The 14,551-nt window shown below is 38.4% G+C and overlaps 2 protein-coding genes across 2 annotated transcripts in view; both read left to right on the top strand.

Moving 5' to 3' along the window:
* iars1 (isoleucyl-tRNA synthetase 1) overlaps window positions 1-14,551 on the top strand; it is a 58,211-nt gene that overhangs the window by 15,115 nt on the left and 28,545 nt on the right. The window contains exons 11-14 of the mRNA XM_084928650.1: window positions 204-326; window positions 6,056-6,147; window positions 8,187-8,285; window positions 14,326-14,452. Of these exons, the coding sequence (XP_084784776.1) occupies window positions 204-326; window positions 6,056-6,147; window positions 8,187-8,285; window positions 14,326-14,452 (441 nt within the window). The remainder of the gene's footprint in view (window positions 1-203; window positions 327-6,055; window positions 6,148-8,186; window positions 8,286-14,325; window positions 14,453-14,551) is intronic.
* On the top strand, window positions 337-6,048 carry vimr1 (vimentin-related 1). The gene has a single exon (XM_084928651.1). It carries the CDS (start codon window positions 1,154-1,156, stop codon window positions 2,285-2,287), a length of 1,134 nt encoding a protein of 377 aa, XP_084784777.1. The 5' UTR covers window positions 337-1,153; the 3' UTR covers window positions 2,288-6,048.

A 14,551-nucleotide genomic window follows, 5' to 3' on the forward strand; every position in this document is an offset into this window, starting at 1 on the left:
CAGTGAAAAAAACAAAAGTAAAACTGTAGTTGACATTGTGCAAGAGGGTAGTGCAAATTGTATTTGTAAAATAATAAATAATATGTATAATATAAATCTAAGAAAAAAGCCGTGAAAAGGTATAATACAGAAGACTATATTGATAATAAAGATGCCAGACCATGTCAAACCCATCTCTAAACTGTAATATTATCTCTCTGTAGGATGATTATAGGGTGTGCACTGAATACAACATCATCCAGAAGGACCAGGCTCCTATCTGCCCTGTGGACGCCTCGGGCTGCTTCACTTCAGAGGTCACTGACTTTGTGGGACAGTATGTCAAAGTGAGTGACACTTCATGCATTTACATGCAGATTAGGTTAGCAAACATTGCATGTATTCTACCCACAATAGGAGCCGCTGATATGATACACATGATAAATATTTAAACATTATTGATAGCTGGATTAATTCAGTGTTTCATTTTCTGCTTTGTCAGTTCACACTCCTCAACTGTTCTCCATTTCCTCCATTTGTATCTTGGAGATGCATCTTTTCTTAATAGACTTCTCTCTTTCTAAAAGATTTCATGATATGTGCCAAATTTCTGTTGTTAGTCCTCTTTAGAAATATGCTTTAGATATATTCTCTTTAGCTATACCTGCAATAAAATGTTTTACCTTTAACTAATTCTTAACTCAAACTGTCTAAATGTGAAGTTGAGGGAATCTGTGTCAGAGCAGTCTTCTGGAAAAACTTGCTGCCAAAGCACATTGTCATTTACCAGCGCACTGGATAGCCTCTTCAAGTCTGTCACACCCAACTAGAGTCCTAAGAGAATAATGAGTTAAAAAGAGCATTCATATATGATCTCATCACTATTTCACATCCTGGTGCAAAGGCCAGGGAGTGACCTGCCTGGCCACTAACAATACAGCGTTAGCTAATAAAGAGTGTGCAGCCACAGTTCTCCGAAAGTCAGTCATAATCCACTTTTGAAATGTGTTAAAGCGTAGCGTGAGTTTCAAGGGTGTCTGAGACATTCTTTATCACTGCATAAAAACTCAGAGACAGTCTAGGGGGCTGTCAGTCGCAATATTTGCTACACAAGAAGCCAAAAGAGCAGCCACTCTTTTGTAAATTGAAAAACAAAGCCGGTATCTTACACAACATGAGAGCTGCATCTTACAGCCAGAAGAGTCTGCAAGTTAGCAGTGCCAGCAGAGCGAGAGTTCAAAGTCCGTCACCTTCCCGGTGCCGTGGAGCTTCTTATGACAGCCGGGGACGCTCGGGTTATCATGGAACTGCCATCGAGGTGGGCACAGAGATACATCAGCACCATGCCAATGAGAAAGAGGAAATGCAGGAACTCAATGTCAAGTTCGCAGGATACATTCAGAAAGTTCAGGCGCTCGAACAGAGAAATGCTTCTCTTCAAGCTGAGCTAACTGCCCTGCAGAGCCGCTATAAGGGAGGCCCCACGGGCATCGGAGAAGAATACGAGCTCAAATTTAAAGAGGTGCGAGAGCTAATTGAGGTCCTGACTAATGAGAAGGGAGCAGCTGATATTGAACGTGGCTACATCGAGGAAGAAGTAGAAGTTTGGAGACTTAAGCTGGAGGAGGAGCTGGCACTTAAAGAAGAAGCAGAAATGATTCTGAAGGAGTTTCGTCAAGATGTTGACAATGCCACGCTGCAGAAGGCTGAGCTGGAGAAGCGCATAGAACAACTGGTGGCCGAAATAGAGTTTCTCAAGAAGCTGCATGATGAAGAAGTGGCTGACCTCATGAAGCAGATTGAGGACTCAAAAATTAGTGCTGAGATGGATGGCGATCGCCCTGATCTGGCTGCTTATTTGCGTAACATGCGTGCAGAGATAGAAGCTGTTGCTGCTCGCAATGTCCAAGAAGCAGAGAAGTGGTACAAGACCAAGTTTGACAATCTCAAGGACCATGCTGGCAAACATGAAGAACAGATGAAAACCATGAAAGAGGAGATCACCACCTTCCACAACCAGGTGACAGATCTTCAGAATCAGATTGATGGTCTGAGGGCTCGCAATGCCGCCCTGGAGCAGCAGCTGGAGGACATGGAGATCTCCCACATGGATAAGGTGGGGAACCTAGACAGCGTCATCGCTCAGTTGGAGTCTCAGCTCTGTGATACCAAACTGGAGATGACCAAGTATCTCCAAGACTACCAGGAACTGCTGCACATTAAGCTCAAGCTGGATGCAGAGATTGCAACCTACAGGAAGCTGCTGGAAGGAGAAGAGGAGAGGCTGGGAATTCCCAAAGATGTCTAATTACATGGGAGCGGTTCAGCGGCGAGTTTAAAGAATGGTCACAAAGAGGATCCGCAGAGTATCATGGAGTTTCAAGATCAGTTCACTCTATTTCTTACCCTTCTTCTTTCTGCAGGCTTTTTAAAAATGTGTTTTTCTGAGCACAGATGCCAACACTTCTCCTGACACTTTGCCTAGACATGACTCCACTAATCAGGTGTTATAAATTTTGGGTACATATTTTTTGATATGAACTCTGCCTGCATCATATAAGGAAGAGTTTTGATCTATTCTTGTAATCTTATATGTATGCTTGTGTAGTTTTGGATACTCTGTGCTGCAGACAAATTTTCCCTAACAGTTTATTGAGATATAAGACCCAGCCCTTTCCTACCCCTTATTTGTCTGTGATCATATTGTCCTTATGTATTCTCAAAATGATCTTCATTCCTATTCATTGCCTTCCCATAACTCTTGAATGTTTGGGTTTTTTTAGAGTCCTCATTTCTCCTCGTTGCTTTCATTTGCTCATGCTTATGCAGCAACCCTGCTAAATTTATCTTCTGTCTTTTCTGACAAGTCAGCCCCACTGTTGTACCTTCTCTGTTATCACTTCCCTTTGCTACAGTTTGTCACTTTTTGCCATCACTGTCTCTCTTTATGAAAGTTTTGGACCCGTCTGTCTTCTAAATGAAACACTCAACTCAAGCAAAGCAATATATAATCATAGTATTGTGACTGATCTTTACAGCAACTCCAGTTAATTCTAAATGTTTTGACAAAACTGTTGACCATTCACACTAATGTTGACCAATTTAATAAAGATTTAAGTGTGTGCATACAAAATATTAGTAATGAATGTTCTTTAACATGTTGTCATTTCCTAATTTGTCTTTTCCTACAAATAATAAATTGAGTAGACAAACAAATGCCCATTTAATACATAGCAAACCAAATCCCTCACGCAATTTTTCCCTGATAAAATAGCATTCATAAAAAAAAGATAAATTGTTTTTCATAGCAATTCAAAAATATAAACACTACAAAGAGTGTTTCTGATTATTTGCCACATTCAAGTTCTTATCAAAGTCCTAATAGGAAGACTGAGTCTTTTTTTTAAATGCATAATTTGCTTTTCTTTTAGTGGATAGGTTTCACATGATTTTTGTTATTCAGAGCTGTTTGGAGGTGTCAGGGCAGGGTCGGGTTAGGACCGTTATCTTGCACTTAAGAAAACCCAGATTTTTACTATGATTTTTCTACAAATTCAAACGATGCAGAAATAGATTGGGCTCATGTGGTGTTTCTTTAGAAATAATGTTCTTACAGTCCTCCTTCATCATTTATAGCAACCTCTCTATAAAGGTGATAAAATGCAGCATCTGAACAAGTCAAGCCCACTGAATTTGGATTCTTTTTGGTATTTTCTATTCTTCATTATCCTGTAAATAAACTGTAAATACTGTGGGTGTCACAACGGGACTAACTTTTATGCAAATCTATACTTTCACCCTATATTATTTTCATCTGTGCAAACTGGGTTTTGGTTGTGTAGCTGGGATGCACAAACAGAAAATAAATGAGTATTTTGGAACCTTAAATCAGATGCAGATTAATTGCAAAGAAATCACATGCATGTGAGTAATTTTATAACATACTGCTTAAGTCTTATTTATGTTGAATTGGCCAGGTGGTGAAATTATTTAATTTTCTCAGTGCCAAATTTCCTGTGCACATCACAGGTGTATCTTCATGCTTTAATGAGCATGGGTCAGGACACAACAAAATTTATCCCTGGGTGAAAGAGGGGTGGGAGGCTGGCATGGGAACTCTCTGCAAAGAGGTCACGGCCACCTGCCAAGCACTTGCTGAAAAGTCGTATCTATGAGCATCCTGTGAATTGCACTTGGCTAGAGGGACATAAAATATGGGATGATAAGACCCCATATTAGACTGTTTGCCATAAACACTGAGCTCCATTTTTCATAGTTGTATGGGTAGACTGACCTTGGTTGCAAAATTACCTTGGATTTTCTGCAAGAAAAGTCATACTCATATTGAAGTTTTCAGAGAATTCCTCTGATCAAGGTCTATGTCACCAAGTATTAAAGGTATGGTAGCCCTGAAGTGTACTGAAAATCTTCTAAGAAATAAAATGTAAAAACTGAAAGTTGCTCAGTAAATGTCCCATAATAACATGCTATTAGGATATGTGAAATATGTTAGGTAGAGACAGTTATTATTGATATAATACTTTGGAGCATAATATAATGTAGCGCTGCAGATATCAGTTATTTCAGTAATAGAGTATTCAATCGATTATTCCTTCAATTTGTCAAGTAATTGGAGAAAAACTTATTTTTGTCTTATTAATGAGAAATAACAGTTGTTCAAAATGAACTATTCACTGGTTTCCATTTTAAAAATACACCAGTGCCTGCCCGAATAAAGGCTCCGCCTCTTTGCTCTTCATCCTTTTTGTGTAGGCAGACTCTGGCTCCACATTAAACTGCTCACATGGTGACAACTGAGTGCTATGGAGATCTTTCGAAGCAAAGAAATTTGCACCGATGACTTTCTATAATGAAATTATTCAAGTTACTCGATGAATTACTGCAGCCTTAATTGATAGAACTAAACTTTAAATTATTTCACTATTGTCCACTGTATGGTGACCTTGACAGTATAAAAAATGGACGCAACTGTCACCTGTCGGTTTGTGAAGTCCAGCTTCGAAGCTGCAGTCATCTTCTTGGTAGCAAACAGTAGATGTGAAGAGGAGGGGAAGAGACTGTGAAACTGCATGCTCAGTGGATCTCCATTAGCCAGTGAGTGGCTCTCATTAGCCAATGAATGCACAGCTTCATAACACAGATAATCCTCCAGTTTGCTGCCAGATATGACCAAGATTTACAAAATTGACTTAATTTTTTTATTCACTATAATCCAAAATGAGTGACTGAGCCCTTAAGGTCAAGAGGAAAGTGTTTACAGAGGCCAGGATAGACAGCTGTTTTCTCATAGACTTGTATAGGACGAGAAGTTTTGCTGCAACCTCCATCTGGTGGTCATAGATTGATACAATGCATGTTTAAGGCTTTTCCACGGTGACATCATTTGTCTTGCCCAGAAGCTACGTCTGTCTTTTATACTCTGTGGTCTGTAATAAGGGCTCGATTTAATTCTGTCAATTTATACAGTGCATAAAATGACATTGTGCCACTTATTTTTTACTATTAAATGTTTAACAGTGCTGAGATATTGTATTTATGTAATATTTATTTATTGTGAAAAAAAAAACAGTGCTGCAGGTTTTTTTTTAAAAAGACGATATGACACAAATAGTGTACTTAAAAACACAAATAAAACGTTCACTGCAGTTTTCATTCAACTAGATACAATTATTGCATGATCTGAAGTGTGTTTACTGTTAGATGCTTATTCATTAATTGATTAATTCATTTTTGTGCATAGGTGCAAAGAGCAAACCTTACAGTGATTTTATAAAAGTTAACTTTGAAATGAGCTGAAGAGCACTGGCAGATCTCCATGGATTTTTTTAACTTTTCACCTTGCAGCTGTGATGTACAGATGTACTACTCCAGACTCTTTCAGTACGTTGTGACATGACAGTTGGCTGTAGTTTAAAGTGTAAATGCGCACATCTGTCCATGCCTAGCCAGCTGAAATCTTTGACCCTAAATGACATTGACATGTGGCTCTTCAGCCCTATTCTGTGCTATAAAGCATTCTCTAAACAATGTCTCATGTTTGGTGGTTCTGTTACAGGATGCTGACAAAAATATCATCAAGTGGCTGAAGGAGAACAGTCGCCTCATCAATGCCAGCTCCTACAAACATAATTACCCCTTCTGCTGGAGGTGAGACATGTACAGAATTCAAACTGAAAAGCTAATGTTACCTCCAGCATCCTTTTCTGTGTCACTCAAATTAACAGCTTAAATTTTTGCCTTTCACCACGGGGCTTTTAAAGCACCAGTTGAAGAAAAACTCAAACTTCTGGACACAGGAGATTTTTGTCACAAATGTTAAGCCTGACTCAATGAAATATTTTCTCTTTGAGTGCCATTGGCCTTATTTTGTTGTAGAATGTGTGAAGTTCAATGTTTAGCATGCAGGAAAGGGGTGTTCATACAGAGGCTTGAGTGTATTCACTGTAACATTGGCTTTGTGGGGCTCTGTGCAAGTCCAACATCACGTACAAACCATCAGGCACTTGTAGAAACACACCATCAGGCACTTGTAGAAACACACAGCTGTCTGTCGGTTTTTGTTTTTTTGAATTGACTAAGGCTACGTTCACACTGCAGGCGAAAGCGCATCAAATCCGATTTTTTTTTTTTTTACCCTATGCGACCCATATCCGATCATGGTGTGACAGTGTGAACGGCACAAATCCAATATTTTCAAATCCGATCTGGGTCACTTTCGTATGTGGTACTGAATCCGATACATATCCGATGTTTTAGAAAGCGACTGCTGTTTGAACGGTCATGTCGCATTAAATCCGTCTTTTACGTCACTGACACGAGACAGACGCCAATTATCAGCGCCGGAGAAGCGCCCAATAAGACATCGCAAACGCTTCCTGGCCATCCAGTGTAGATGTCAGTGAAACTGTTGGGAAGACAACGTTGGAGAAACGTGAACATTTTATTTGTACTGTATAATCTGCAGATTCTGACAGAAATCTGCAACAATCCTTTGAAGCACAGCTCCTCTAAAACAGCAATAAGGATCATTATTAGGTTATCTACATTATTATGTAAATAACAAAATAACTTAAAGCAAAAATTGGGAAACGTAAAGTCCGAAGTCTTTATATTAAGGGCCATCAGTCAAACAATATTGTTTGCTCTGGGTCTAAACAGAGCGCGTTGTGTGTGACGTCTTCTTTTGCACATGCGGGCCGCTTTGAGCGTTCACACTAGAGAGAGTTTGCTGTCGCATTTTATTTGTAGTGTGAACAAGCAGACAAAAAAATCGGATTTGATCAAAAAATCGGAATTGAGCATTAAGACCTGCAGTGTGAACGTAGCCTTTGTGACTTTCTGACTTTGAGCAGCTGCCCTGCGACCTGAGCAAGATTAATTAACCTCTGCAAATATGAAGAGATATTTTCTCTAAGTCTTTAGAAGACACAAGTTTGTAGAGATCAAAGTAACCATTGGATGAACTATTCGCTGCCTAAAAGGTAAAACTTGTGTTTTGGTGGTTTTCTGAGCTAGAGGATGAGATCCATGTGGTATGTGCCATAACCTTTGAGCTATCAGGTCACCCAAAGAAATCCAATAATAAATACAGCAGATTATTGTAAAGAAAATGGATAACGAAATACCAAGTAAACCTGTATTTTACAGAAGATTTTTTAAATATATATTTTTAAGTAATAATAATAATAATTTTAAAAAGATTGATAAATTGTTTTTACATTTTATGGCTTGACAGTAAATATAAATGAGATCAATATATTATCTGTATTGTACAGGATCCTTTTGTTTGATTTAAGACCCTGAAACAGCTTTATGTCTCAACTTCAAAATAAAAATACACTTTCGAGTATAAGTAAAGTTTTCGTTTTAACCTTTGTGCGGTGTTTTGGTCTTTCATTTTCAGTATTTACCAAAAGGAAAATTATGCGATTTATTTAATTTATACAGCACCAAAACACAACAACAGTCGCCTCAAGGTGCTTTATATTGTAAGGTAGACTCTACAATAATGCATACATACATATGTTATTTGTTACTTTGTTCTTTTTTTTGTCCAAACACTGTCACTGTCAAGCGCTCGCACAAGTACAAAAAATGAACACTACACAAGGGTAAAGTTTATGTGGTATGCCTCTTTGATCCTTTTTTTTTCTTTCTTTTTTTTAAATCTGCTGTTGTTTTTTCAGATCTGACACACCACTCATCTACAAAGCCGTCCCCAGCTGGTTTGTCCGAGTGGAGCACATGGTGGAGAATCTACTGGACAACAACGGAAAATGCTATTGGTAACTTTTTTTCTGAAAAAATGATAACTGGCTTGGAGGCAGTGAAGTGGCAGCTGCGAGCATCTTGCCAAACAAGTGTTCTTAAAAACCATGCCAGACAGCAGATAGAGTCCCAAAACAATTACAGCCCTCCTCTGCACTACTAAATCAAGTTATTGGACTGTCTCTGCAGAACAGCTATCACTGGGTATAGTAGTTTTGAATGGCAAAGAATTCGATTTTAAATAGATGTTGTTTTGATTGTGGTTTTTTTCTATATCTGACATGGCGTTAAACTCTTTCTCAAGGAATTTTAACATGAGTCAACGGGGACTGGTGGTTTCTGTAAAACATTAGCATGATGCTAATTGCAGTGGCAGAACATGGAGAAAACGTAGGCATCAGCATGATGGCTTTGCTAAGTGGTATTACCCCTGGTGCTCCCAATGCTCTTTTCTGAGCCACAGTAGCTGCCTCCAGTAATGGGACTGTCAAACTGAGATGAATGACTAGCCGCTAGGAAGGTGAAGACGCCCAGACACACACATACAGAGAAGCTGAGACAAACGCACACACTACTTTAAAGGCTACGGTCCTTATCTAAGAGGTACTAGTGTTGCAGGTTTTTTAGGAACATCTAGCTAAATGTTATGTAAAGTAGAATAATCCTTGCTTTGACTACTCTAACGATTTATAAGTTATGGCCAAGATTATAATAGAAACACCTGTGATTATAGTGTAAAACTCTTCGCCACACTGCAAACTGCAGCCTCCAACTTTATCATATGTCTTGATCAACACGTGTTTAAACCGTTTCAGATATGTACTGAACATGTTTAAAATGAGAACCCCAACAAAACTAGCATTTATTATAGATGAGCACAACTGAGATAATCATAAGTGCTGAAGCTAGTGATTTAAAACAAAAAAATTGTTTATTATTTGCATGTTGTTATGTTACTCAGTTATGTCCTCAGAAAATAGTGAAGAATTTGTAAGCCAAGCCTCCATTTTTTAAATTTATTTATTTGATTTTTTTGTTGGTTTTTTTTTGCAAACATTGTCCCAAAAAAGCAACTTAAACAAGCTCCTTATCAAAATTTTCATTTTCTATCAAATTGTTTTAGCTCTGGAGTAAAAAGTAAAAAGTTAAAAGGTGTTTTAATGACATGCAACATTGACACTAACTTTAACTTGGCTGTGTTAGTGTGGCTGCATTCTTATGCAGATTTCTTATTAGGTTGATATTTTAAACGTATTTTTATGTATAAATACATATTAAAAATATAAATAACCTTCTTATTTTTTTATTATTAGACTCCATTTTCAGACTCGAGTTCTTGTCCCATAAAGGCCGTCTGCCTGTCAGTCAGGGTTGCCAGCTCATCAGCTTCCTAATGAAAGTAAAGTCCTTGTAGAGTTCAATACATCTATATAAAGTTCATATTAGCTGATGAGAGGCTTAAAAAAACTTGAGAAAGCAAAGTTCTAAAGTGCTAGTTAATGTATTCTCCAAGTGATTTGTTCATTTTATCTCAAATGGTGCAGCGCAGACAAAGGCTAAGTGTCTTTTCAGAGAGCTCGGTTTGAATTCTCCAGATGCCCGTCTGTCAGAATAAATGAACGACTAAATTTTTGAATGCTCAAAGGGTGGCTGATTTCTTTTGAGGTTCAAGGTGCAGACAGCTCGGCCACTGACATGTGAATTTAGCACATTATTTCGTAATAGGTAATCAGCTTAGCCTGAAAAGACTTGGGTTAAATACATTAAGAATCAAGTATTATATTTCTAGTTCATTTTTTTTTCTTTCTTTCTTGTCTGTGTTTTTTTTGTCTTTCATTTTTTCAGGTATTCATTGAGTTCATTCATTCATGTGCTCACTGACACACTTAATTCTTAGTATTTGTCTTTATTGTGACAAATGTATAAAAACCTCCTAATTCTAAAAAAATGTAGCTAACTTTAGCTTCACTACTTATTTAAAAATAACATTACTTGAGCAGCTTTTGAGTGGTTTTCCTGCTTAACCTTAAAATTTGGACATTCTTGACTTGGGAACATGGGCTAAGGACTTTGCTTTGCAAACACTGAATAATAAGTCTGAATTAGTATAGAAATTATATATTTATTATAGCGTTCTGTAATGCCTATACAGTGGGGAAATCTTGAACTATACATAAGGTACAACCTTATATAGTTGTGTGAAATATACCTTGTGTAAATAATCAGGAGTTTGAGTATTTTGTTGCTAGAAGTTGATGCCATTTAATAGTGTAAAATTGATTGCAAAGAAGTCTAGTGTGCTACACTAAAAACCTTGCGATTGCTTTGCTTAATTGCTGGTTGCCACAGTTGCCCATAGTTTGCATGGAATACGACGACTTTACCGATTTCAAAGTAACTGCAAATGTATTTGCTGCTGGTGCATTGAACAACTTTTATTTAGGCCAACGTGCTCTGGTTTGTATCACACTTTTGTCAAATTTCAAAACAGCTCAAAGACTAAAGTCTGGCGAGTGTGGGGGGCTACCAACCTGTCTCTAGGCCTGTGTGACTGCGGCCTTCCAGTTTAATATTCCTGTTTGTTGATCCATGCATTTTCTTAGCTAGTTATCTAATGAGGATCAGAGGTCCAATAAAGCGTATCCTAGCTAAAGCTGAGTGATAGCCAGCCACCCTGAATAGCTCACTCAATCATTTTAATAGACCTTTGCACTATTTTGCATTTTTGTAAACGAGTCAAACCACCAGTTATCAGTATGCTTTTACATAGCTTTGAACTGATTAGTTGAGCCTTGTCCCTCTGTCTTATTTAACCCCCCCCCTTTTTTTTTTTCCTAATAAGTCTTCTGTGTGTCTCGAGCACAAGATCGGACACTTTAAATTCTACATTTAGCATGAATAAGGGGTGGAGGGCGGTGGTGAGCAGCAGCAGCAAAAGGGAAAAAAATCATTAAATTGATATATTAGGAGCCTAAATAGAAATGCCTCCTACAAATGGGAATTGATGAACTCTTTGCTTAGCGTGTGGATCCTGAGGCCAATATATCCCCCCCCCATAGCCCCTTGCACTGTTCTCCTAAGCAACACAGACTGCTGCGGCGAGAAACGGGGACAGAAAAAAATTAGCGAAAGAGGGAGAGATTTGGAGATAGTGGCAAAATAAAAATGAAAGAGCAGAAAGGGGGTAGAAAAGAGAAAGATGCCTCGGAGGGAATGTTAACCTTTGCAGTTGAGCTTCATAAAGGGGCAGTTTTAAATTTATATCCTGGGCTGAAAATAAGGAGTAGTAAAGATGCCAGCAAGGAATAATATTTTCTTGTGAGAGACTGTGTTGCACAGTAATATACAGGGTATGGGTAAGTTTGTGTCTTGAAGAGTAATGTATACAGTTTTCATATAATAGACCTTAGAGGATATTCACAAGTCTAAAATTTAATTTACACATCTCTTAAAATTTCCTTCCCTGCTGGAGGCCATACAGTTAGTTACAAAACGGATTTGTCTTTGACTGCAGTGTGTCAGGAGGCTCTGTATACATATGATCATCACTTTGACAGGCTACACCATCAAAGTGGTAGAAAACACTTTTATCAGTTTTGCTGGTTCTAGTTGCTGGGAAGCTCATCAACTCAGAGCTCAGTAACTGTTGAATTTTTATCAAAATGTAGGATGACTTAATAATTTTAGGTTAAAATGTCCTTCACAGCTTTTGTGTTCACTTCATATTAATATACATTAGATTATCAAAAGTATTCACTCAGCCATCCAAATTGTTGAATTCAGGTGTTCCAATCATTTCTGTGGCTGCAGTTGTTAAAATCAAGAACCTATGCATGCAGTATGCTTCGTCGCTCTTAAGGCGGTGAATTACAGCATGCAGTCCAGTTGTGAAATTTCCGCGCTTCAAAATATTCCATAGTCAACAACAATAACTCAGCCATGGAGTGCTAGGCCACGTAAAATCACAGAAATTGGTCAGTGGATGCTGAGGTGCATAAAGCCCAACCTTCTGCAGAGTCAATCACTACAGACCTTCAAACTCCATGTGGCCTTCAGATCTGCACAAAAACAGTGCACAGAGAGCTTCATGGAATGGCTTTCCATGGCTGAGTAGCAGTATCCAAGCCTTACATCATCAAGCGCAGTGCAAACTGTCAGATGCCGTGGTGTAAAGCATGCCACTACTGGACCCTAGAGCAATTAAGACGTGTTGGAGTGATAACTTCTAATGCTTCAGCATGCTGAGAATTTTTGGACAATTTCATGCTCCTCTGTTTGTGGGAACAGTGTGAGGATGGCCCCTTCCTGTTCCAACATGATTGAGCACCAGTTCACAAAGCAAGGTCCATAAAGACATGGATGAATGAATTTGGTGCCCTGCACAGAGTCCTCAACCTCAACATGATAGAGCACCTTTGGGATGAATTAGAGCACAGACTGCAAGCCAGGCCTTCTCATCTAACATCAAGGTCTGACCTCATAAATGTGATTCTGGAAGAATTAGCAAAAATTCCCATTAACACAATGCTAAGCCTTGTGGAAAGCCTTCCCATAAAAGCTGAAGGTGTTAAAGCTACAAAGGGTAGGCCAACATCATACAAAATCCTATGGAATAAGAAAGGGACATCACTCAAGATCACATGAGTGTGGAGGCAAATACTTTGAAAATATAGTGTATTTTATAATCTCATTAAGAGTTATCGTTGTACGCTTTGGAGAACGACTGGGCGACAAAGAAATATGGTTACTTCTGGTTTACATAAATGGTAAGATATTAAATTGTTCTAGATGTCATTTTAAAAGTATTAAGGTGACCCTTATAATCCTACGGGCAATAATTGTTTTTTACAAGCAGTGTTTGAGTTTGATATTTTCGGCTAGAGGAAGTCTGAAGTGGCAGAAAAGTATGTTAGGTTGCTGAAGGACATGAGGACAGCGAGGCAGTGGTCAGATATGCAGGAGTGACAGATAGGTTCAAGGTAGGGATGGGACTGCATAAGGGACTGAGTCCAGTCTTGTTTGCAGTGGTGATGGACAGGTTGACAGATGAGGTCAGGCAGAAGTCTCAGTAGGTAATGATGTTTGCAGATGACATTGTGATCTGTAGTGAGAGTATGGAGCAGGTGGAAGAGAGCCAGAAGAGGTGGAGGTATACTCCAGAGAGAAGAGGGGTGAAGGGTAGAAGCAAGACAGAATATGTGAATGCGAGGGAGACAAATCGATAGGTGATGATACCAAGAGCAGAGGTAGTGAAGGTGGATGAGTTTAAATACGTAGGTTCAACCATTCAAAGCAACGGACAAGGTAAAAGAGAGGTGAAAAAGAGAGCACAAGCAGGGTGGAGAGGGTAACGAGTGTCGGGGTCGACAGAATGATAACAGCAAGAGTGAAGAATTGCTTCCCAAAATTTAATCAAAAGAACTAATTTAGGCGTTAATTTTACTGCATTTTTCCTTTTTGTAATATGCTAATTAGTGTGTTTAATGAGGCATTGCCTCATTTGCACATTTTAATATAATTGTCAGAAAACTTGTTATACAAAGACAACATGTATGTCTTAAGTTTCTTGTGATGTCTATTAGTTTAAAATGTAAAAATGTTATAGTATAAATGTCACAATACATTTTTTTTTATAAAAATGAGTTGTTTTGTTTTGTTTGTTTTTTAATACTCTGAGCCTACTCAAGTAGCAGTTACAGCCACTAGACATTCCCTTTTTATACTCTGACGTTTTTTTACAGAGTCTACAGAGGGAGTTGTGTATATATCATTCAGAGCCATAAATGTATATTTCTTTTTCATCCTAAAAGTATTCAAGATATTATGTTTATTCATTATTTGGATGTTTTCTGTGAAAACATATCACTTAAAATCTATGTCTTAACGTATATCGCAAAGTGGGAAAGTGAGACTTTAGTTTTGGTTAAACAAGGATATGATGGCAGTCTGTCATCTCGAGCAAAAATACCCCGTTGTTGGCCATGGAGGCCTGACGGTCCTTGTTTGTTTTATGTATTTCTCTTTAATTATAAAACGTATCTTAATGTGTCTCTGCAGGGTTCCAGAGTTTGTGCGTGAGAAGCGTTTCGGCAACTGGCTGAGAGATGCACGCGACTGGGCAATTTCAAGGAACCGTTACTGGGGCACACCAATCCCCATCTGGGTCAGCGATGACTTTGAGGAGGTCAGGAAAACACATACATGCACTTCTTACTCTTTAGTAGAGTACTTAATGCTGATGATAAGTCTTTATACTTTATCACACATTTTGTGTCCTTTCCAA

Source organism: Perissodus microlepis, chromosome 5 (assembly GCF_051167445.1).
Source record: "Perissodus microlepis isolate ML-2025 ecotype Zambia chromosome 5, ASM5116744v1, whole genome shotgun sequence".
Lineage (NCBI taxonomy): Eukaryota > Metazoa > Chordata > Actinopteri > Cichliformes > Cichlidae > Perissodus > Perissodus microlepis.